Consider the following 25,542-nt stretch of genomic DNA (forward strand, 5'->3'; position numbering starts at 1 on the left):
ACTCTGAGCTTTGTAAGATTTTTGGAGTATTATCCACAAAATGTTTACCCCAGATACCTTTATGGCGTTGCTTTATCGGCCAAGTTTTACAATCCTCCCCTGCTAGGCTGTGATTGCTTTCTTTCTTACATAGGTATTTTTAATTATTGTCCAACAGACAGTTCTTTTGCAGCACTTCCCGATAGGCCCCATCAAGATGTGTTTGTGTCAGAAGAGACCTTTTCCAATTATTGTATTTTCTCTGTTTGGATTGTGTATCTGGGTAACTGGAGTTATAACTCCTGCACTTGGAGAATATTCTAGTACTCTGCACCACTCTGCATAGTCTGGACCTGTCTTGCATCTCCTCCTATGCTAGTATTCCTTTCCCTGTCTACATGCAACTTACACTTTCAGTATTCTAATTCATTTCTTAATGACTTTTAAATATTCCCATACACTTCTGCTTTTCTCCTTCACTCTTCTTTTATTCCACTTCGGCCTCAAGTTGAAACTTTTCCAAAAGGCATGTATCACAATATTCGTAAATATAGAAATCCAATTTCTCTTTTCCCGACCACAGTAATTTACAGAAAGCTTGACACTGACCTGACTCTGAGCGTGCCTTTCACCCTAGGGTTATTTTTCACTGCACCCCCTTTGACTAAGGGTTGAAGGTGCATGTATTTTGCTCAGAAGAAAAAGCGTAAAATGGAAAGTACTGTTATTAGAGACACTTAGCAACAGCTTGAGAACGTCAGCGGCTAAAGCTGTGTGCAACCAGCGCCAAGGTGGATGCGGCAGCTGCTTTAGGAGAATATTGAGAAGCCAGCTGTTATTCCCATTGGCAAGGGAATGCGCCAATCACCATCCAAGCTGCAGGAAGGCTGGGCCAAGTTCTGGGGGAAAGAGCGCCTTCCCATGCCAACTAGAAAGGGGCCCTATCGTTTCTATGTGTCAAAATTATAGCAGTTACTTATGTCCTTTCCTTTCTTTAATCACGCATTCTCCCTTCACAGGTTGGAAGGAGAAAGAGAGGATACTGAAGAGGGAAACATCTTTCTCTTTCATTTTACATTGTTGTAACAAATAATATTATGGTTTAAATATTGATTATAGCCTGGCTGGCATCTTTGGTTGATGAAGGGTGCAGATATAAACAAACACAGGCGAACTTCAAAGGGTGACTAATGCACCAGCCCATATGGGTCAATCCATTTTCTCAAGCTCGCTAGCTGGGAACCAGAAATTTTGGCTAACAAAAAGCAGTGCTTCGAAATTTCCCTAAGAAACTTCTTTTTTACCTCCAAGCAGAGAGGACAAAGTACATTTTCCTTTAAGTTTGTTTACCACGAAGTAGGAAGAGCAAAAGATATTTTCCCCAAATTTTATTCAGGCTTGGAATTTAAGTCAATTCTGTAAAAATGAGGCCTAGTTAACTTTCACTTTGGCTGTACGTAAGCAGTTCTTTGAGATCCGAAGCATTAACTTAGACAAACAATTAGAAAGTAATAACCTCATGTCCCTCCTTTCCAATATGTCTAAGGCATGCAAAGCTTCCTAATTAAATAGCAGAGTCTTCTCCAAAAGGGCGGTAAAAAAGAATGCTCATACATGCATATGTCCCTTTGAGAAATATATACATATGCGTATTCCTAGTCTGAGGGCAATTTGTTCTCATAGGCCTGTTTAGATTTTCATGCAGTGTGGATGTGCAGCAAGCGGAGTTATGTTCTGCAACTGAAATTGGTAAATCTTTTGCTCTTAGAACTATCTCAGAAAATCAAATAAATAAATAAGTAAAACGATCATACTTTCCACGGTTTCAACAAGTCACTCCCGGTGGGAGGAAGTCTTTTCTCTAAATCACATAAGGAAGAGTAGACCATCAGTAGCATTCCTGTGGAGTAATCCATCCTATTGCCAGCATACCAGTATCCACACAACTTGAAGTTCAGTGTTATTCTGATTTCTTTTACCAGGATAGCTTCAAACCAAGCAAGTAGGCTGCTAAGGAACATTCCTGAAAATTGGACAGAATAGAGATGGGAGCAGACGGAGATAGGTGTAGTGAAAGCTTAGGACAGGAGATGAAGACCTGGGTTTTTAGCATGTTGTCACACGTACTGTACATGTACTATAGATGTTATGAAGTCTCATCGTGCTGGAGGGAGAAGAGACTGCTTCATGATGCGGGAGTGAAGCGGGACGACCTTCTTTAGAGAGAGATTGCAGAGAACCGCTCTTTGTGTATTAGGAGGGGAAACAAGAGAAGCTGGTTCAAAATTTCACAAACACTGATTGAAGGTGTGCCGTCTCTGCTGGGTGGCCCTCACTCAGGGAGACCATAAGCTACGTGAGGCGAAAAGGCAGGGACACGCTGAAAGTTTTCAAAGCACAATAATGCAAGACAACATGACTACAAATGTCATAAGACAAAATGGGATTAAAAGCCAAGTGAACAGGGGCTTCCCTGGTGGCGCAGTGGTTGAGAATCTGCCTGCTAATGCAGGGGACACGGGTTCGAGCCCTGGTCTGGGAGGACCAGACCATGTCGTGGAGCAACTAGGCCCGTGAGCCACAACTACTGAGCCTGCGCTTCTGGAGCCTGTGCTCCGCAACAAGAGAGGCCGTGACAGTGAGAGGCCCGCGCACTGCGATGAAGAGTGGCCCCCGCTTGCCACAACTAGAGAAAGCCCTCGCATAGAAACAAAGACCCTACACAGCAAAAATTAATAAACCCCTACCCCCAACATCTTCTTAAAAAAAAAAAAAGTCAGGTGAACAAAAGACCACATATTATATGATTCCATTTATATGAAATGTCCAGAACAGGGAAATCTGTGGAGACAGAAGTAGATGAGTGGCCTGCTCGAGGCCAAGGAGGGCGGGGATAGACGACTACGGGGTTAATAACTGAAGGGTACGGGGTTTCTTTTTGAGGTGATGAAAATGTTCTAAAGTTGAACATCCCCTGTCATGATGGTTGCACATATCTGTGAATGTACTAAAAACTATTGAATTGTACACTTTAAATGGGTGAATTGTGTGGTATGTAAATTATATCTTAACAAAGCCATTATTTAAAAATCTAAGGTAATTTAAAAATTGGAGAAAGAAAAGCCAAGTAAATGAAAGGCGCCATAAGAACTCCAGGGATGGAGTCTTCCCTGTCAGGACCCTGACCCCACAGCCTGCCCTCTTTTCTCACCTACCCACAGGGAACAAAACAGAGGAAGCTGTGAAATACTCTTGCTTGCTTAGAAACAGTGAAATACTCTTCAGAGAACCCACTTAAGTGTAAGGCTCGATGGGGTCCCAGTTCAGTCCTAGGAGAATTGTGAGCCTGTGAATTATCGTCCAGCATCTTTTCCAGACAAAAGTGCTTTAGCTGACAACAACACAAGCTCTTGGATGAAAAGAGTAGACATTCAAGCTCTCTGAAGCCCTCTCATAAATAACAAAAAAGATTGGCACCAGGTAGGTCTTACCAGAGACTGCAGCATTTACAAAGTTCTTCTATTTGAATTTATTTCAAGCAGTCAATAAATAAATGGTTCCGTGCTATTAAAAATGGAGAAAAGAGAAGACTACAAACATGTGCTTCTACCTCCTGCAATTTGGTCCATTTCCCCGGCTCCCTTCTCAGAGAAAGATGCAGTTGTTCACTTGATGACCCTGGTACCCAGCATATTTTCTTTGGGGCCATCTTTTGAATATTATTTTTGTATAAAGCCAAGTAAATGAATGGGGAAGTTGAAAAACAAAATCAGAATGTTATATTGACACCGTTGTAGATTTTCCGAATGCCGAAAAACAAGAAATGAATGGAAATGGGTTTGCCAAAGTGAACATTTTATGCATCTTTATATCGGGCATATTCCCAAGTGGAAAAAAATGCATTTGAATAAAATAAAATAACATAATATTTATTGAACATTTTTAATTTATGACATATATTTGTCACATTTAGGCAGAACTCTCACCCTCGGGGGCTTAACATTCTAAACATTTCCTTCTTTGTGTGTCTTTTTCTCTCTTCCTTATTTTCTATTTCTAGTGCTCAGAAGGCACTTTTAGCTATTTGGAGTTACGAATATTCTGCCCAGTCACAGGCGTATAATCCCCCTGGAACTGTCCGTCTTTCTGAACTGTCTGTCTTAGTGATACACACAGTGATGGCTAGTGATTGTGTAGACCCTCTGAGATAACTGCAAGACACCAGATGAGGTTTTTAAACTAATCCAAAGAGTGCTCTATCAGCGCTAACCTTGAAAACCCAGAAATGACTGTTCATTTTGTACCCTCAGGAATAATACCCTTCCATTGACGGGGGAGCATGGGGCCATTCACTTAGCTATGAGAAAGCCCGAACATGTGTGGAGCATTAAGGTTTAGAGAAAAAAGTGACACTGGAAATTCTAGAAAAGATCCAAAAGTAAATCCTCAATAAAGCTGGTAATAAGTCGTTGCTAAAGCTCTTTGTTTAGGAATTTGGAGAATTTGTGCTTCTCGTTGGAGGGATTATAGAGATATGAGATGGCTTCACAGATGCTGTATAATAAAGTTAGGCTTTGGATCGTTACCTGTATTTTTCTTCAGAACTTGAATTGTAACTTCCTTATACTATATAATATGAAATATACCTGTACCTTATTGCACTCTTAATCTTGTCAGTAAACATTTTCCATGGTAGTATTCTGTATTATTTTTGATGTAGTTTTTCTTTGAGTGTGAGTACAGATTATTGTTGACAAAGTCCTTCCTCAGCTCTGATTGCCCAATCCAAGAAAAAATGTGCCAGTTACCCTTCTAAATCTGAACCAGGCCACCTGTGGAGCACCCTAGTTTTTGCTCAGTGACTGAGCTCCTCGTTGGAAGGCCAAGAGTCTTTATCTCCCATTTCTCTACTGCCCACCCCCTGCAAATTCTCTTTCACTCAGCAAACCACTCCTCCATCTATTTCTCCATTTGCTGCTCTGGCCCTTCTTTTACCTGGTCTGTGAATTCATACCCCAAATTTTCACTACCTTTTTCTTTCAAAATGTTCTTTAAGTTGATTTGTTCCACAGAACCTCTCCTAGCTCACCAGAGCAGTGACAATCCATTTCCCCAACTAAGGTGCCCAAATCCCATGAGACACAACTCAGAAATGCCCAAAGATGATGCTTAGTATAAATATTATCTTCCTGTACTATTTGCTTTTGCCTCATGTCTCATCTCTGTTTTGCTGGATGATTGTGCTTTGGGATGTGTCCTTTCACATATGTGCTCAGCCACAAAATGGGGTACCCATCAGTAGTTCCTACCCATGTCTTCCCATTGGAGTCACTGGGGAAGCTTTGTAAAAATACCTATGCCCAGACTCACCCCAGACCAATTAAATCAGAAGATGTGATTGCAAACAACTGATCTTTGATGGTTGTGAAACAGAGTAGAATGTTAGTCTAATTTCTTTTTCGCTCCCATCCTGGGATGCAGAGGGAAAATTCTGACCAGTTTGAAAGTATAATGGGAAAAATAATTTTAAGTAGCCTGCTGAATCATATGACTAGAAAGTTAAAGGTAGGCAAGAGCTTATCTTTTTCCAGGTCACTGCCATGTCAGTTCAGAGAAATAAAACATTTGCTTTCAATGACGGTCCACTCCTTCTACTCCAATCTTCCATGACCTTCACCCCACCCTGCCCAACCCCTGCTGGTGAATAGTTTTCTGAAGACTGACCCTATGATTCTGTGAAGTCTGTTGACCTCAAGAAGTATATATTCTAATAAATCAAACATATGATAAGCTATTCTGAGGGCTGTATCCAGGTAGCTTCATCTTAGTTGTACAGATCAGTGTTTCCCAACCAATGTGCTGTGAATGGGTTTCCAGTGTGCTGAGATGTTGATCACCCTCAGTCCCTGGGGTATCCAGGCAAGCCTGGGGCAGCCAAGATCCCAGTTCTAAAGGCTCTCAACTTGAGCAACCAGATACATTCAACCCAGTGGGAATCAAATGTTATCTTCTATGTATGATATGAAGTGAAAAAGCAGGGAAGTCCTGGAGAAATACTGATGGTAGAATCTCGAGTGTCTAAAGTGAGAAGCAATACAGAGCACCAGGTTTTGCTCAGTGCAGAAGGAATTACATACTGTGCCAAAATCCATCCATCAGTTACAATCATACTAAGAGTAAAGCCATAAGCAGCAGCATATCAGGTATGAAAAACTAAGCAATTAATACTAAAAGACTTGTCCCCCAATATCACTTGAGGGGAACATTATATTGCTCACAAATTCCTAATATAATAATACATGAGTACAATAGATTAATAATTGGTAGTCAGTGAACATTGATTGAAAACAAATATTACTGTTTATTCATTTATCATCTCCAAAAGAATGAGTTCATATATTTGGATCTGTTTTTCAGTTCCAGTTCTCAAATTCAAACAGATTAAAATCACATAATTGGGTTTGGACATGAAGAACTGTTTCTCTGGGTTTAATTATCACACGAGGAAAATGATGTAGTGAAAGGAATTCGGGACATTGTTAGCCTTTAATTTCATAAAGGGAAATGTATATTGCCATCAAAATAGATTCTAAAAGGCTGTAAGACTTGATAAGGACAGAAAAATCTAAAATACAAACTTATTAGAATGTGTATTTATTCATTTAATTCAGGCATAATTTTCCCAGTGATAACTAAGATGTATTCTCGGACTTCTGGGTTTGTAGAAAAGAAACGTAGAAATCACATTATATCGAGATCACAAGGTATCTCAGTAAGCAAGAATAGAGAGATTTACCTGAAGAAGTCAATGAAGGTGTATAAAAAGTTCTCTGATGAGTTCAAATATTTTTTAAACTATTAATAACATGCACAAAAGACAGAGGAAGATTCATGTAACCAAAGGCAAACACAAATGTGTGATGCAAACCAATGAGAAAGGATTTTTTAAAGAAGTTCTTAAAATGCTTTTTAAAGAACAAGGATGGAAAAGAACCAGCCTATGGCCCAGGAACCACCCCTTTTTTCTTTCTTTCTTTTTGTCCAAAAGAATGAATTCCAAGTAGAAAAGGTATAGCTTTGTTTTAAACAGGGTCAGTGTAGAGGGCTGGAATGGAAGCCCAAGAAAGCAAAAAAACAAAGGGCCAATAGACAAAAACAAGGGCCATTTTGCAAAAATTCAAGTTTCTGGGTCTAGTGAATTATAAGCCCAACTATTCGCAGATATATTTGCTAAACTCCTGTCAATAATCCTGGTGGAATTATGGAGAGTTGGAAAGTGTCAGAAAACGAGAAAAAAGGCAAAAGCTGTCTGAATATTATTTGGTTAAAAAAAATCAAATGATCTCTGTTTATAAAGTACCTCTACTTCAGCTTAGTCACCAAGGGTAATTATGATGGCTGTGTAAACAAGCAAGGGAGCAGAGTCCTGAGTGGGCAAATTAATGTATGTTCCAATCAACCCTATCATAAGTAAAGTCCAGGCACAGAAGGGCAGGTTTCAGGGACCGTTTCTATAGGAGCCAGTGTTTCTTGAGTTTTATATTTTATCTGCTTCTTAAATAGTTCTTATTCCAAGTCAATATGCTGCAAGGTCTTTCTTCCAAGTATACATTCTGCTAGGACCAGTTTAATTAATTTTACAGATAATAAAATAGTCTAAAATACACCTCTCCCTTAAATAGATGTATTTGTATCCTACATACTTATAAATTTGATGGGAACTTGTATGAATGAAGTAGCCACATGATCATGTGACTTGACCAATTTTCTGCCTTTTCCATGATGCCAGAAGAATGTTGATTGGGCCTTAGCCCCCTTTCCTAGAGAGGGCCCTGCATATAGAGGCTTTACTAGAGCGCCTACCCTGCTAAGTGATAAGACCAACTCTGGGGGTTGGGGAGCGGCACACAGTAACAGGCCTTGATGGCTGACTGGACTTGTCATAACTAGGACACAAGACAGCACCTGGGTTATAGGAAAAGATACCACATTTGTTTGGGAATCTACTAAATGTATAAACTCCCCAACAGTCTATTCCCAATGAGGCAGGAGATAGATGGGCCCCTGGCCGAGCAGCTGGAGTTTGTCCCCTGTGGACAGATATTCCAAAATAGCAGGAGGGAGAGAAGAGCTGAGCCCTGCCCAGGTAAAAGATAGAGACCACATATTTCTCATTCTCAAGCTCAAGGAGACCTTCCCGACTATACACGCACAGAAAGGCTCCTTGGAGATCAAAAAGGGAGTGATGTCAACCTACCCGAAGCCCTCTTCGCTAAAATCCATCTTGGCTAAGCGATGCGCACACCAACATGGGAGGACCCTGAGATAAAGCAAATACGGACTCAGAACCAGGCAAAGAAAGATGACTGGCCAAAGGAAACCGGAAGAAATGCCCCACATAAGTGATTCAAACTACCACAAGTGACTCCTTCTCTGAGTCCGCCCGTGTGTCTGTCCACACATACCCTTTTATTCCTCCTAATAAACACTTTACTTGATTCACTTCTTTCCGTCTCTTTGTGGAAATTTATTTCTACAAAGCTGATGGGCCAGGGCCTTGTCACTGGCCACTGGCCATCATAGTCTAGTGGCTAAGATTCAGCGCTCTCACTGCTACGGCCTGACTTCAATGTCTGGCCTCTGGCCGGGAACCGAAATCCTGCTTCAAGCCACTGCAGACAGAGGCCACCCGAGATCAGCAACAGAGCTGCCAGGGCCATCCTTTAAAAACATTAGTCAGATCATGTCACTCTCTATTCAAAACCTTCTTGTGTCTCCGTTTCTCTCTGAGTCTCTAAGCTATTGATATTTCTGACTCCCCTCCTTGCCCACCCCTCCCCACTTGTCATCTCTCTGCCCTTATCTCCTCCCCACACTCTCTCTGCTCCAGCATGCTGGCCTCCTTGCTATTTCTAGAACATATCAGGCTTGTACTTGCTCTTCCCTGAGCCTGAAATGCTCCTCCCAGATGGCCCCATGGCTCCTCTCACATTTCATTCAGATCTTTGCTCCAAGGCACCTCCGAGCAGCCCTCCCACACCCTCCTCTATTTAAACCTCAGTCCCACCTCCCACCCGGCCCACCCAGAGCTCCCTCACGCCTTCCCTGCTTTATTCACCCCAGAGCACTTACATCAGGTCCCATCAGCAATGTATTTGTTAATTTTGTCTATTATCTGTCTTGCCTCCACTGGAACCTGAGCAGGCATGTTGTCTGTTCTCTTCACTGCCATATTCTCAGAGTCTAGAATAGGGCCTGGCACATAGTAGGCACTCAAAACAATTTGAGGAATAAATGAATAAATATCCAGTTGGTCTGTACCCCAAAAAAGCAATTAGAACCAGATGTGTAGACTTAGTCATACAGGACAAGAATGCAGAGTGATGGTACCAGAGAAGGGCACCAGGGGACCTCTAAGCTCCTTCCAGTGCTGAGATTTTGACCTAAGTATTACACACACACACACACACACACGCACACACACGCACACACACGCTCCATGTAGAACAGTATATACCCAATTATTTTCCTCAAAATAGTCATCTTAGAAGATACTTGAAAAACTTGTTTTGTGGACAAAGGTGTTTGGGAAATTCTGTATGATCTCACCTTCACAGTGAAGCTCAATAATTGGAAGAATCCAAAAAATCTCACACGTATTAGTCAGGGTTCTTCAGAGAAACAAAACCCTGACTAATAACAGATTTTGGTAACAAGAGTGGTTCTAGAGGAACAGAATCTTAAGGATGGGTTTTCTCAATTGGTCTGGGCTGTCTGGGATTGGCTGTCTAATATGATTAGATTTAAGAATGCTAATTATTCCCATTAGTAAAGGGAACACTGATGAGTTCATAGTGTGATGTGGCAATAGAGATATGCAAAATATCAACAATAGATTCTCCTAACCAAACATGTATAAGAGGCAAGTTTCTGGGTACGCATGTATGTAACCCCTTCAAATTTTTTGTCAAACTAACAAGAATAATGAGATTGGCTGGTTACTCCTAACGTTGCTGGACAAAGCGGGAAAAGAAAAGAATGACTTCAGGGATTCAAATTTCCAGCTCAAGTGCTGTATAAATGACCCTGAAAGCTTCTATGTCTGCCTTGAAAGAGACTCATTTCCTGTAGCTGCAAAGCTGAGATTCCTGAAAGCCAAGCCCAGAATCTCATCCGGCTAATGGCTGAATTACAAAACAAATTGAATTTCCAACATTGGAGGGTGTTTACTATTAAAGTGAGGGCCTTGAGTGGGAAGGAATGGGACCCTGAAAATTGGAATGGAGACGTATGAGAAGGCCCTGATGAAGCTGGGGACATTGAACCCCCAAATTCCGACGAGTCTTCTTTGAAGTAGAAGCAGCCTCTCTACCTAGCAAAATACCATAGACTGAGTGTCTTAAATATCAGAAATTTGTTTTCTCACAGTTCTAGAGGTTAGTCCAAGATCAAGTTATCAACATGTCTGGTTTCTTCTGAAGCCTCTGTCCTTGGCTTTCGGATGGCCACCTTCTCACTATGTCCCCACATGGCCTTTTCTCTGGGCTCACACAAAACTGGTGTCTCCTTGTGTGTCTAATGTCCTCTTTTTATAAAAACACAAGTCAGATTGGATTAGGACCCATCATAATGGCCTCATTTTAACGTAATCACCTCTTTAAAGGCCCGATCGCAAAATATAGTCACATTCTGAGGTACTAAGGGGGTTACACGTTCAATATATGAATGGAGGACACAATTTAGCCCATAATATTGCAACTTTTAAAAGTTTAATTTTATTAAGCCTCTACATTTCACAAGCACATTTGACTACAGCACCCTTAATTCACATTTTTTTTAGATGTTGCGGGTAGGAGTTTATTAATTAATTTACTTATTTTTGCTGTGTTGGCTCAGTAGTTGTGGCTCATGGGCCTAGTTGCTCTGCGGCATGTGGGAATCCTCCCAAACCAGGGCTCGAACCCGTGTCCCCTGCATTAGCAGGCAGATTCTCAACCGCTGCGCCACCAGGGAAGCCCCAATTCACATTTAATTATATATCAAACAGTAATGTTACTCTGTTTGAATCTATTTTAACAATGACCTAGATTTATATAGCAATATCAATAATATTATTTATACAATATATAAAATATAATTCAATATAGAATTTATATAATGTGTAGTATATTATGTATGTTTAACTTTTATATAGCAATATCAATAAGAATATTCTTAATAATAAACTTTATTACAAGACGATTGACAAAGCACTTTTATCCACATGATTTGATTCCTACCTTCTATGAGGTATACAGAGCAGATATTATTATCCCTATTTAACAAAACAGAAGATTGAATGAAACCCAGAATGGCTAATAGTTACCCAAGTTCATAGAGGTAGTAAATAGCTTCTCATATTATTGGTTTCTTCTTTGTGATAGTTTTTCAATACTACATAATACCCACCCTCCCTTAACAATATACCATGGCTCTCACTTTAGATCAAGACATATTTGAACAGACATATTGTACCATATTAGTTGAAAACACAGGCTGTGGAGCCAGTCATCCTGGTTGCAAATCTGCCTTCACACTCACTGACTACATCATCTTGGAAAAGTAATTTAACACCTCTGTCTTCCAGGTACGACATAGACAACAGTACTTATTTAAGCGGGCTATTGAGAGGATAAAATGAGTTAATTCATGAAAAGTACTTCAAACATTACCTAGCACATACTATATGCTCAATAAATGTTAGCGATTACTATAGAAATATAAGTGACAGGTTTTAATAGCAAAATAACATCCTATAACATGGATGTAACATAATAGATTCAACCATTTCCCAACTCAGTCCAGTTTTTGCCATCTGTTTCCCTTCTGAAAAACAAAAAATGAACAACACTTGGAGTTTAAAAGAATCTCCAGTGCCATGTTGGCACGGATGCCTGGAATGAAGAACTCCCAAACACCTCCTAACCCTGAGCAGGCTCCAGCAGTGAGTGTGGTGGCCTGATGGTCCTTCTGAGGTCAGCAGACTTCATGTGGAAGTCTCCTAAGAACAGGCTATCTCGTGGGACTTTGAGTATTTCCTGCCCGTGATCAGCAACATCTTTTCTTGCAGTATTTTGGCAGGTCTGTCCTTGTTCCCGGCCAGAATCAGGAAGTTCAGAAGCACATGAAAACAAACAATACATTGAAACACTTCTCTCAAATTATTCAAAGTTCAAGAAAACAAGAAATTATTCAACAATATTAGGACTTGGTATTTTATCTTATTAATTATATTTCTTCTCGTTAATGTGCCCATCCTTTTCTTCCCAACAAATACTCTCCTTGACACTGATTTCCAGGAGACTATTTATTTTTTCTTGAAGTATATTTAGGTATAGGAAGTGATTGGACGGGGTATCACTATATTTTGCAAAAATCTGCAGGCATTTTCATGACCAGGGCTGTTTTATCCTCTGTGCAATTTTCAAATTATATTTTGTTATTAATATCAATCTTATGGATTACCAATGTTCTTAAGATCAGCATGATTTTTTCCTTAAAATCTCTTCCCTTCATTTCAATCATCATAGCTGGATCAACTGCAAGTCAACACTGTAAAATTTCAAAATTTTACATATCTTTTAAGATCATCTAAATATTGGCTCCTTAATAAAACCTTCCCAATTTCCCAACTCCATGTGATGCCCAAAGGACTCTGCTTCTATTTCACACTACTGTCACTCAGCTAAACACAATGGACTTTTTTCAATCCTCCTTTCACTTACGCTTTCAGCAAGATCTATCTGAAAGCCATTCCCTCCCTCTTGAATTACTCTCTTCCATGACAAAATGAGCTTCTGGATTTCTTCCTATCTTATGGCTGCCTCTTTTCCTTTACAGACTCCTCCTCCAGCAAGATATTAAATGTTAGAGTTGCTTAACCCTGGATGCCAGGCCCTATTCACTTATCACTTCATTTCCTAGGCAAATTTATACATGCCTGTAGTTTTATTTGATTTATAAATTTATATATTCATCCCAGACATTCCCTATGGGTCCAGACCCATATGTCCAACCGCCTACTTGACATTTTTGCTTTGAAATAACAGTAACACTTAAACTCAGTGTAGCCAAAGTTGATCACATGAACTTCTCCCATATCTGGTCCTTTTAAAATTCCCTTTTTCTGTGGTTAGCATAATCAATCATCCAGTTACGAAAAGGCAGAAATCTAGGAATTATCCTTGATATTTCCCTCTCCCTCAGACCTCCCAGGCAATTCCACATGTCATTTCTACCTACTAAATATGTCTAAAGTCTATTCACTTCTCTGCCAGGACCACTACCATACTCCAAGCCACCACTTTTTCTCACCTGGACTACTGTCAATACAATGATCCCCTAACTAGTCCTTCTTGCCCCTTCCAATCCTTCTCTATTGTGCACCCAAAGTTGTTTTTTTCAACATGCGAATCCAGTTATATCATCTCCCCCTTAACACCATCACATGGCTTCCTAGTTCTTTTGGAATAAGGTCAAACTCCTCAGCCTGTCCTGCAAAGCCCTGACACCTCTCCAGCCTCATCGTGCATCATGCCCCACCACATCGCTTTGTTCTTTCCTATGATACACAGTAGGTCTTGTTACAGGAGCTCAGACACACCATTCTTCTGCAGTAAGGATGCAATAAAACCTTTGGACATGCACGCCTGTCTGCCTGGATTGCCACACTCAGGGTAATCATGTAATGTACGATCCAATCAGAATACTTCCAAGTGTGAAAGGGGCACTATTACTAATTACACCAGGAGAGACAATAGGCCTAAATCAAGACTTTCCAGGGCAAATCGGGACATATGTTCACCTTAAATTAACTCCTGTTCATTCCCAAGCTCTCAGATCAAATGTCACCTTCTCGGGGAGGCTCACAACAACCTCCCTAGCAAAGTGAAGTTCATTGTAACTTTCTTAACATCAATAGACCTCTCTTTTGTTCCAGTACCCAAAGTTGCAACTTTACATTTAGCATATAATTCTTCTATGCTGTCCCCTCCAAGAGAATGTAAACTCCATGAGGCAAAGACTGTTCCCAAGGTTCTTCACCATTGTATTGCCTGCCAAAAATATCATGTCTCATAAATATCATTTATATTAAATATCATTTATCAAATGAAGGACATGAAATGACTCCTCTTTGAGAATTTCCTTTTTCTGTGATGGCTACAACCAACCATCCAGTTATGCAAGACAAAAATCTACAAATTATCTCTGATGCCTCCCTTTCCCTCAGCCGCAGGATTCGGTCCCTCCCTGTGTCCATTTCCTTTGTAGCCTCTTCTCTCTCTCCTCCTCTTCATTCTGTGCTTCTTCCTCCCCCACCTCTTCTGCTGTATGTATATTTTTTTTCCAGAAAGCTAACACACTCATGAAATCCAAAGGACGTCTCTTCCTAGTGACAAGTGGTTTCAGAAAGAGTGTTCTAATTTAAATTATTTGCCTGTACCCACAGAAATTTGCTTACTGAAGACATGGTATGAGAGTCTAAATCACACCTTCAATCATTGTTCTAAAATGTGAAGTCCTTTTAAATGTAAAATTATATTAAATTGTTTAATTGAACGTTAAATGATTCTCTTTCAGTTCTACTAACTGCAACAGTTTTGTAGATTACTAGGAAGTTATTTTAGACCCAGAAATGTCCAAGTTATTTATCCATATAAAATCATAAAACCTTACAGCACTTCTGAGACAGGGATCCAAACCCAAATATCCCAGTACCGCTAAAAGTTAGATTCCTTCTGGCTTTATACCATATTTACTCATTTCTATGAATCTCTTCTAGATTATTAATGATCTTAGTGCCAAGATGACATCTTCTGTTCATTTGTGTTTCCCTTTCCCCACCTACTTTCCAACACTTTGTATAATGTTTTGCATGACAGTTTATCAAAATGAACTGAATTAGTCTAGGGTCTCCTCAGAGCCTGCTCTAGAATTGGCCCCTTTGCTGACACACTTACCCCAAAGTTCTACTTCCCTACAAGATACCTAGCTCTCCAGTGGAGTCTAGACTCCCTGTAGTCTAACCTGCATCATCTGAGACTCGTGGCTTCTAGTGTCATGATCTGTGGCACCCCCTGTGATCCTGGGCTTATAGTACTGACATGAAGCATCAAGATTTCCTCAGGACGTAGCTTTGGTACTGACTTTCATTAACCCTGACCTGCCCAGCAGAGGGAGGAAAAACACAGCCTTGGAAGGTCAAGAAAGCCATGAAAAACGTCATGGGTGATCTGACTGGTCACTGTTGTAAAGAATGGAGACATTGGCTCTGCACAGCAGTGGTTTAGAGAGCAATGGCTCCCGAGGCCACCTGGTTTCTGATCCCAATTCAGTGACTTACAAACTCTGTGTTCCTCAGCACAACACGGATGTTACACATACCTACCTCAGGCGGATGGTTATGAGGACTAAACCAGCTCATACATGTACAGTCCTTAAAACAGTTCCTGACTTTGAAATTCTCCTAAATAATACCTACTGTGGTGGGGGAGGGCACAGGAATCTCAGAACAGCAGCAAAATAATAATAATAGCTACTGTTTTTTTGTAGTTTTTTTTGAGTGCCTATGACATGCCAGGCATTGTGTGTGTGTGTGTGTGTGTATTATACATTTATTAAAAAATAGCAAGCTTTGCTTCGGTGAGATTCTGGAGGTAAAAAGCATTATCCCAGAAATAAGTGAATAATGTGCAAGCTTACACTGGTGTTTTCATTACTTAAGGCAGATCCAGATCACGTATTCCCTAAACTGACTCCTCAGATTATTCCCCTTATTCTCAATCTTTGCAAGAAGACATGTGCTTGGTGTCCTTTTAAGTTCTTTTACAGCTTCTTGGAACTCTCTTTAGGCATTCCTGCTGCTTCTTGTTCAATATCTTTTTTTATTAGTCTTCTGTGTTCCTAGTGATTGTAACTTTTTTTCTCGTTTCCCCCTGTAAAACCATCAAGCTAAAGAATGTCTAGTCTGAGTTAAAACATACCATACCCGCCTTAAAAAATAAAAGCACTGCTATTTATATATTCACTTTTGCAGCATTTAAGTCCCAAAATGTGCATTTGTCACAAAGTATTTAATAATTCTAAAGTTGCAAGGTAATACAGTATAGGCAATAGAATATTAACCCTAACTTGGTGAAATTTCCCTTTCTCTGATTTTGACAGAAAGTGCAAGGTTTTTTCAAAGAGAAGAAAAAAAGGACTTTTTGCACATGCAAGGAAAACTTTATATTGTTCCTTTTGCCAAAAGCATGGTTTCTGGACAAATAACTCCTGGTTCCTCTCTTTCCAACACACAAAGCTCTCTCAGCGACAGCCCAGAAAGACACAATTAGGGCAACAGACCACTGGAGAGGTTCTTAGTAACGAGACAGGCCCAGCCCCACTCAGGAAAGTAAAGCAGAAGACTGAACCTCTGGGTGGGAAACTGGGGTCCCATCAGCCATCTTGGATCTCATGTGGGCTCACAGTACTCAGAACAGCCCTCTCTGCCTGACTCATCTACACTGGCTGCCTGTCCTATCCCATAAATCTGTGGAGTGATTAAATTGCACAAACCTTCTCCTTTTTATTTGGCTAGATAAACGTCTTAGGAGAAATAATTCACTTTGCTAATCGAGAGTAGTCATCTGAAATATTCACAGCCGCCAGCTCGGGGGCAGTGCAGCCTGTTGAAAGTTCCAGTGTGAGATTTGGGGATCTGACTTCTCTCTGCCTTCATTTTGCAAGTTTGTGGCAGTGACATGAATTAGAAATGTCTAAGGAAGCTCAAAGGAATACCTTTCACGGGAGCGTCTTCTCTCCTGCCAGAATGGTGGCTCAATAGCACCTTTCTGACTCTATGACCATCTTCCTCGTTCATTGTGGTGCCCTATGAATGTCTATCCCGTGGTCCCTGCAGCTGTTCTCGTTATCTTCTTCCTTCGTCTCAGAGGCGATCAGAGCACAGTAGCTACTGCTCTGTTCCTTTTCTGCTTCTTTTCCCCACCCTGAAATGACCTTGACACCATGACTGGGGCCAAAGTCTGGTTCTCGTCATGTGGCCCGTGTTTCAGCCACTGTAAGTTGTCATCGCTGTCAGCGTCTCCACCCTCTTTGCCAGTTACATAAGAGGCCACATAATGTCTGCTCCCTCCCAAGCTTTTATTAAGCAGAGACGGCCTGAGAGGCCAAGTGGGCAAGAGGTCCATCCTGGAACCTCGTCCCCCGGGAGGGTGAGTGGCTGTCTCAGCTCTCTGCCTGTGTTGGCAGCTTTAAATACCCGAGGACGACATGTTATGTTTTCGGCCTGAAGGGGCAAAAGAGAAGCAGCCCTTTCAAAATAAGAATTCCCCCGCTGTTTGTTTCCTTTTGGCACACAATAAGAACAGAGCGAGGACACGATTCTGAGCTGTCAACGCTTCCTCCCTGCTTCCACTGCACCTTCCGTTTGCCAGAAAAAAATTTGCTTCAGTTATACAAGGGTCTAATGAATAGTCAAAGTAATTGTTTAGCTTGGATATAAGGCCTTAGGTAAACAGATGATTGCTTGAGACCGTGGGCCAGTAAAAGCAGTGCAGTAGGATGCCACTCGTTCTGTTCTTCGGACCAGTGGCCTCTGCTCCTCCAGGGACCATGGTTACTGAATGATTTCTCTCTTCCCACGAGCATATTGAAGCAATTTAATATCAGAAGGGGCTCATGAAAGCAGGGAGAAGGAGCAAGAACTTTCTATATGAGAAGTATATACTGAGAACATTCGTTTTACCCCATTCAAGCTTTGATTCAATAGAACACTGAAGATACGGAATCTTTGGTTTGTTTGTATTTAACTTTTCATGTTGAAGAATTTCTAAAATGCATTGTTAGCCCACTTACAGTTGTCCTGCCTCCTGCCTCATTAGTATTTTCAATATGATTTCATCCTTCTTCAAAGCAATTAGCTGCCACACCTAAAGGCCATCGTTAGGTTTATGAGTATCTGCTTCCAAGACTATAATAATAGTTACAGAAAGAATAAACACTGCAATGGAACCTTTCGGGTTTTGTAGTTTGTTGTTGTTGCTGTTGATTTGTTTTGCTTGTTTGTTTAGGTATCTTTTCTATCAACATGCTTCACTGTTAGCTTGTCTCTTTTTCTCAAAAGTGGGCTGGCATCATAAAAAAATTATCTTAATTAAGAGCTTCGGTAAATTAGGTGCCAGGTCGTTTGAGTTCTGCTAAATAATATTTTTAATAATCGCTTTCCATTTCTCACTTGAAAATAAGAGATGCCTTGTTGATCCAGAGCAGGATTTGGTTGTCTTATTCATGCAGCCCATTTCCACTGAACTGCTATTTGAATAAACAGCATCTATCTGATTGAATCTCAAATTCATCAAGGGGGTAGATTCCCCTGGTATTTAGTTTCCTGGAATCATGATGAATATATATTTGGTTTATGGGCAACTAGCAATCAGAGCATACATTATGCAATAAAAAGTTAATGCTTGACTGTTTATACAGTTTTTTTATCCTGATGCTATAGGAGAATGGTTGGTTAAGAACATGGGGTTTGGAGCCAGTTCTGAGTTTGAGCACGAGCTCCCCACTCATTAGCTCTGAGCACAGACAAAATATCAAATTTCCATTAGCTTCAGTTTCCTCATCTGTGAATGGTATAATAATAATACCTCCTTCATTGGGTTGTTGGGTAGATGATATGAGATAACACATGTAAAACGCTCCGCACAGCATAAGTATTCAATAATGGTAATCATCATGTTATTTTTCAGGCACCTGATAATTTCCTCACAACAATCCTGTGGGGAGGCGGGAGGGGGGGGAATGCTATATAATGCAAATTTAAATATTAGAAAACTGGACCTCGAAGTAGTTATTGATTTGCCCAAGGTCACCAAGGTGGCAAAATTCTGATCCTCTCAGTAACAAGAGTTTCCTGACTCTCAGCGTATCACCACCGCCCTCCCCCCCTTTACCCGTTCCGCCACCTGGTGCTGTCTCCTCACGATTTCTCTAAATCTGAAGTCTAAATCTAAAGTCATGATGACGGGCCACCTCTGCCTTAGACCCTCAGATGGATAAATGGAATAAACTCTGGAAGAGGCTTTAAAACTCACATTGATATTAGACAGAAATTTTCTGGGAAAATAGTATCTTCAGAACTACAAAGTCAGGATGAACTCTTTGGTAACACTGAGAAGCAAATACTAGTGAGGAAGTGAGTTCCAATTAGTGAGCTTGAAACCCACAGGAGAAGCCCAAAGGGATGACACAACAGGTGAACAAATCCACAAGCCGAGCCAGCTTTAGACCAAATGAAGACAGTCTCATCTCTGCATAGGTTTTCTTTTATTATTATTTATTTATTTATATGGTTGAGCCAGGTCTTAGTTGCAGCAGGCTGGCTCTTTAGCTGTGGCTTGCTGGCTCCCTAGTTGTGGCATGCAAACTCTTAGTTGTGGCATGCATGTGGGATCTATTTTCCTGACCAGAGATCGAACCCGGGCCCCCTGCATTGGGAGTGTGGAGTCTTAACTGCTACACCACCAGGGAAGTCCCAGTCTGCCTAGGTTTTCAAGTGTGTGTCTATCTTACTGTCACTCATAAAATATAAATTCATTCAAAGGCAGTGCTGCATTTGTTGTATCATTTTTAACATGCTGTATTTTCTTGATAAATACTAAAAGCATAGCTTCTATCATGTGGAGGTCTATGACTTTTTTTAACTTTAAAAACCAGGTGCGCACACTTCATAGCCAAAAATCAATGGTATTGAGAGGAGAGATCTTTGCCTATGAAGTTTAACAACCTAGATTTAAGGACTGGCCCTGCTAATTATAAGCTTAAAGCACCATAAACTCAGGCAGTCAATTAAAGTCAATAGACAAATGTATAAAGAAGACATGGTATAGATACACAATGGAATATTACTCAGTCATAAAAAAGAATGAAATTCTGCCACTGCAGCAACGTGCGTGGGCCTAGAGAATACTATGCTTAGTGACATTAGTCAGACAGAAAAAGACAAAAACTGTATGATATTATATGTGGAATCTAAAAATTAATACAAATGAATGTATATAGCAAAACAGAAAGAGACAGATACAGAAAACAAATCAGTGGTTACCAGAGGGGAGAAAGAAGAGGGGAGGGGAAAGATAGGGTCATCAGATTAAGGGATGCAAAATACTATGTATAAAATAGATAAGCAACAAGGATATACTGTATAGCACTAGGAATTGCTGTCATTATCTTGTAATAACATTTAAAAGAATATAATCTGTAAAAACACTGAATCACTATGCTATACACCTGAAACTAATATAATATTGTAAATCAACAATACTTCAATAAAAAATAATAAAAGTTTAAACATACATAAAGTCAGTCTACTGAGTGCCTTTAAGGGGTCTGAGTCCTGAGCTGGGGCCAGTAGGGTGAATAGCAATCGTTCACCCTCTTTCCGAGCCTCTATTTTCTCACCTATAAAGTAAGGGTAATAATATGACTCTCCTCACAAGGCTATTGTGAAGATCCAATGAGAAAAACAAGAAAATAAATATACAGTGATGTTTGTGAAAGTGCTTTGTAAACTCTTTAGAGAGTTATAAACATAAGGTGTTGAAGACAACTCAAGGAGAGGAAAACTCTTCAGCTTTTTCTGGTGGCTTTCCTATAACTATTGACCATCCAGCCCCACGAATTTATCAAATACTAGCATTCTCTTCTTAAATGTCAGATTATATTCATATTTTTATATTCATATTTTTAAATGTACTTTTCTGTCTCTTCTCTCCTCCTCCCACTTTACTGTGTTCCATAAATTATAATGTTCTTTAATATCAATATGGCACTACAGTATCAGATTATACAAAACATTAAATAAAGCATCAGTATAAAATTCAAAGCAAAGAATAGCCCAAGGGCTCACAGCTTACAGTTTACAAGCCCATGTGTACACAAGGCCCATCTGTGAGGGGTATTTTAAACACTGTCAATTGCATGGGTTATAGCTGATGGAGATCTCATCCAGGCTCTGGTTAGCTCCAGGAGTTAATGAGAGAAGACTGTTCCTGCTCTGTACTCGTAGGCTGAGGCCCTAGTGCCACCTCTTGTCTGGAAAAGAGTGGTTTATGGAAGTGGAGGCATCACTCTTGGAACTGAAACCTTCCCCAATTCAAGTCTTCTGGAAATATATTAGGTCTACTATATTTTTACCTCTCCTCTGATTCCGTATTATATGTACTAATTGGTGAATTTGGTCATTATATCTATTCTTGTTAATAGAAGACATTCACTTAGAGTTTGCTAAGTACCAGACAACACACAAAGCACTACAGAGAAATGCAAAACACATAATATGCATGATCCCTGCCTTGCAGGATTGTAGAAGGAAGTAAAACCAGCATTTATTTCCAGGCAGCAAGTGTTATTTTAGATTCTCCAACCAATGACACCTTGAAGTGAAGCAACTGAGGCCCAGAGAAATACATTTTCTAAGATCACACAGCTAGCAAGGGTCTGAGCCAGGTTTATCCAAGGTCTACCTTGTTCTGAAGTCCACGTGAAACCTTTCCACTCAACTTCACTACTTTCCTTAATCAGGGAAAGTGAACACAGACATTAAAGGAAACCTACAAATGAATAAGGACTAGAAATTCTACAGACTCATAAGTGCAAGGGAGACTGAGGGTCTAAAGTATCCGGAGCTAGACTGGCCCTGATCTGAGCAGATTCTCAAGCAGGTCAATGAATGATACAACCTGAGAAACAAGTAAGGTGGATGCCAGCCAGAAAAAAAAAACAAAACAAAACTGTGCTGGAACCAAGAAAAATAGCACTGTGGGCAATTAAAACTTCTAATTAGAATAAAAGCTATAATCCCAGCACACCCTCCAGATTAAGATGCTTCATCTTTATGGCACTAGGAAGAATAAAAAGGACTATGGAAACCTTGTAAGTTACCAAAATGTTCACAGACCTATCTTCCCGGCAAATATAAAGGAGTGCTGCTTCATTTGTTAGAATATTGCCAAGTTCATTACACTCAGCATTCATTAAATATCCCTTCCCACACAGCGCTCTCTTAAACAAGGTGAATGGAATCATTTTTCCCGTTATTTGGTGTAGGTTCCAGTGACATAAGTGGGTAAGAGGATTTACAGAGGAAAAGTGAATACACTTGGCAACGTTTTCAAACATTTGCTTGGATTTTGTTTTCTAGGAGATGTACGACTGAGGGGTCAGACGGGGGTTCCTGCTGAACGCCGCGGCTCCTACCCATTCATTGACTTCCGCCTCCTTAACAGTGAGTAATCAAGTGTACCTGGAAAGGAACAAATGTTTCCTTGAAAAAAAAATTCTCATTTCCCTCTGAACTTCAAAACCCTTGGAGGTCCGCCTTCCTTCCTCCATCTCTCCCTGCCCAGTTGCAAATTAACCCTTGGTCTTTAGATTTCCTTAGTAGTGAAGTCATTCGGGCCCTGCCCTACCTCACAGAGCTTCAATGAGGGTCCAGTGAAATCACGCCAGCTTTAGAAATGTAAATCTTGAAAACAGTGAAGCCTGACACGAGGAAGCTATTCCTTTCATTATCCAGGACATTCTCTCCACCTTCAGCCGGGACTAGACTAGAGGAGATTCTATTTTATTTTTAAAACCCCACAGGGTAACCTATTGTACAGCTGCCCTTAGTAACCATCCATTATCTAATTTTACTTTCTTTGTCTAATCTAAGTCCTGAGGTGAGTTCTTGCATCCCTGGTAAAACGCTTCACCATGGCGAAGTCCTTTCAGTCTGCACGTGCTGCTGCTTCCTCCAGCATGACTGCTTCAGAAGCTCATTTATTTCTAACTTTCCCCTTCATATACTATTCCTCCTTTGGAGATCTGCTCAACCTCTGGTTCATAATTCTCTTAATTTCAGGTTCCTTTGGAAACCCAAACCAGTACCAGTCACCCCTCCAGATTTCATGTCTTCTAGCTATCACAATCATCCTTCACTTGGGACTTGGGGGTGGGGAATGAAGAAAATGGATAAATTTCACAACTTGCTCCAAGGTTTTCGGTATGTGGTTCTCATAGCACTTCCCACCCATAAATTTCAAAGTGCTGGGTTGTACCCACAAAATATTACATTCCTTTGGCATAAATGAGTTCAACTCAAGAGGTAATTTGATTTACCTTGACCCCTGAAAATTACTAGGAGAAATTGGAACTTGCTATTTCTGATCCTTAGATCTGCCAAAGGCCAGTGAAAGATGGACGTGTGTATTTCTCCTGGTTTGTCCACTTCCCATATCACTGTGCAGTATCTGTTTTTTCAGCTCTTTCAGAGACACAGGGATTCGGAGTAACTCTTTTCATACTAGAGACAACTTCCCCCACCCAGACCCAAAAAAATGCATTTTAGAGGATACAGTCAAGTTCCTAGACTAATGCAATATTGGTTACAGCCTATGGGGAGCTCTGATGGTGTCTCTTACCCCGCCTTATAACCCTGAACGCGTTGTTCCAGCTACCCATGGAAGTTATCCTTTTGACAGCCCCTAGCCTGTATGGATTTCCAGGTCCTAGCCATATGGTCCCACCAAGCAGTGCGGGGATAAGCAAGGGTCCAATTCACTGTCTCATATAGACCAGGACTCTCAACGGCATCACATACCTAGGGTCAGAGGCAGAAAATAACCAAAAAGCCTCTTTTCAATAGTAAATGAGATGTTATATCATGGGTCCTAATATACGCCATGAACAAATTAGGAAAATAGGAGACATTTCTCCTTAAAATTCCAAGGTTCCAAATGATAAACTTTTTTTGTTTATCTTAGTGTTAATGAGCAACATCAGCTACTAATGATAGTTATCCTTGCAGGTGGGATCATGGAATATTTAACTGTCTACATCTTAGGTTTCTGTAACACTTGGACTTTTTTTTAATACTTTGTTTCACTTTTTAAGCTGAAAAAAACTGGAAATTATAAAAATTTGAAGAGAAACTCAATGCAGATAATACTTCGCTGTTATATTATTCACAGCGTAATATCAGACCACCTGTAAGCAGGTGCCATCCTGTCATCCCTCTGCCGTAGGTCCTCCAGGAACTTCCTGGTACCTGGACTCAACACTAGCCTCCTTCCCCTGACTCTCTGCCCTCCATCCCCATTTCACCTTGCCTGTTGCTCGTGACCTCCCACCCGCCGAGTGACAGTGTTGGCCATCCATCCTGCAATTCCCTTTCTCCTCTGCTCAGCACTCCACTCTGGATAACTCTTTCACTTGTATTTCTTTATCAGTAACATATGCTAAGGCAATAATAATTTGCCTTCACTGTACTTTGTTTTCTAAGTGGTCTCAATTTTTTTTTCCTCTATACAGAAAACCACATCCCAAGATAGACTACAAGATCCGAAAGGATATTCTCTTTAGAGTTATTGACATCTTAGTAACTCCTGTTAACTGACCAATTAAAGGGTCCCCTTGAAAAGATTATATTAAATAATTATAAATGTCAATCATCCTCTTCATTTAACCAAACAAATCAGATAGAACTGAAGCCCTCTGAGATTTTTCCTTATTTGTGATACTACCCATTCCATTGTCTAGAACCAGTGACATTACTGTGGTCACTCTCCACAGTTTCCTTAGTCTACAGTTAAAGCAGATTGTCACCAAGTAGCAGCAGATGTGTGCATATCTATGTTATATAGAGTCACATAAGATATAATACATGTGTCACATCTCCTACTGCCTTATCATATACAGTCTACTTAATTCTCTTTGATCTCTTTCATGTCCTTGCTGTGGTTTGCCTGAGTTGTTAGTGTGTGCTTTCTGCCTAAAGGGAAACATTTTAAATATAACTTTATAAAAAATTTGAAATAGACCCCTGAGAATATTTTGAGACTTCCTCCTAAAGCTTTTAGTTTTACCAGCTGATTCCAATTCTACGTGATAAGTGCCAAACTAAAGTGATTTTTAAATGTAATTTACCTTAATTTTGAGTCAGTTTTTTCCAAGAATAGGCACAGACACATTTTCCTCAGGTGCTTGCAGTTGTGCACACTCTCCCAAGGTAGAATCTCATCTAGGACTTTTTTAAAAGAAACGTTTGTACGAAAAACTGAATCACCATAGCCTCTCTTCCCTGTGTCTGCATCCCTACAGCATTCTTCCTAAAAGGCTTTTTGAAACCTGCATGGCTGCCATTCCCTGTCCAAAGTGTCCCTGATGGCTTACCCTCTACCACCCACCTCAGCTATGCCTTGAATGGCTGAAACATGCCTAAGCAAAAATGTACACTAAGTAGTAAGACCCATTGTACTTCTCCATGGGCCCCATTAGCCACAGCCCCCAACCTGTCCCAACAGGACAGGAGACATCAGAATTCATATCTAAAATAACTTTCCTTCTATCAGAACACAGTCTCTAGATATTCAAACAGAGAACTAGAACAAGGATGGGCAAACGACAGCTAATGCACCAAATCTGTGTCCCTACCCTGCCTGTTTTTGTCAACAAGATTTTATTGGAATACAGCCATGCCTA

The 25,542-nt window shown here is 40.4% G+C and overlaps 1 protein-coding gene across 7 annotated transcripts in view; it reads left to right on the forward strand.

Annotated features, from left to right (window-relative positions):
* PDE7B (phosphodiesterase 7B) overlaps window positions 1-25,542 on the forward strand; it is a 334,476-nt gene that overhangs the window by 227,915 nt on the left and 81,019 nt on the right. For all 7 annotated transcript variants that reach the window (XR_003793706.1, XM_029223802.1, XM_029223804.1 and 4 more), the window contains one exon: window positions 22,223-22,306. Coding sequence is in view for 6 of the 7 variants with exons in the window: in XM_029223802.1 (XP_029079635.1) it covers window positions 22,223-22,306 (84 nt within the window). In the remaining variant the exon portion in view is untranslated. The remainder of the gene's footprint in view (window positions 1-22,222; window positions 22,307-25,542) is intronic.

This window comes from Monodon monoceros, unplaced genomic scaffold (genome assembly GCF_005190385.1).
Source record: "Monodon monoceros isolate NGI ecotype Baffin Bay Population unplaced genomic scaffold, NGI_Narwhal_1 Super_Scaffold_15, whole genome shotgun sequence".
Lineage (NCBI taxonomy): Eukaryota > Metazoa > Chordata > Mammalia > Artiodactyla > Monodontidae > Monodon > Monodon monoceros.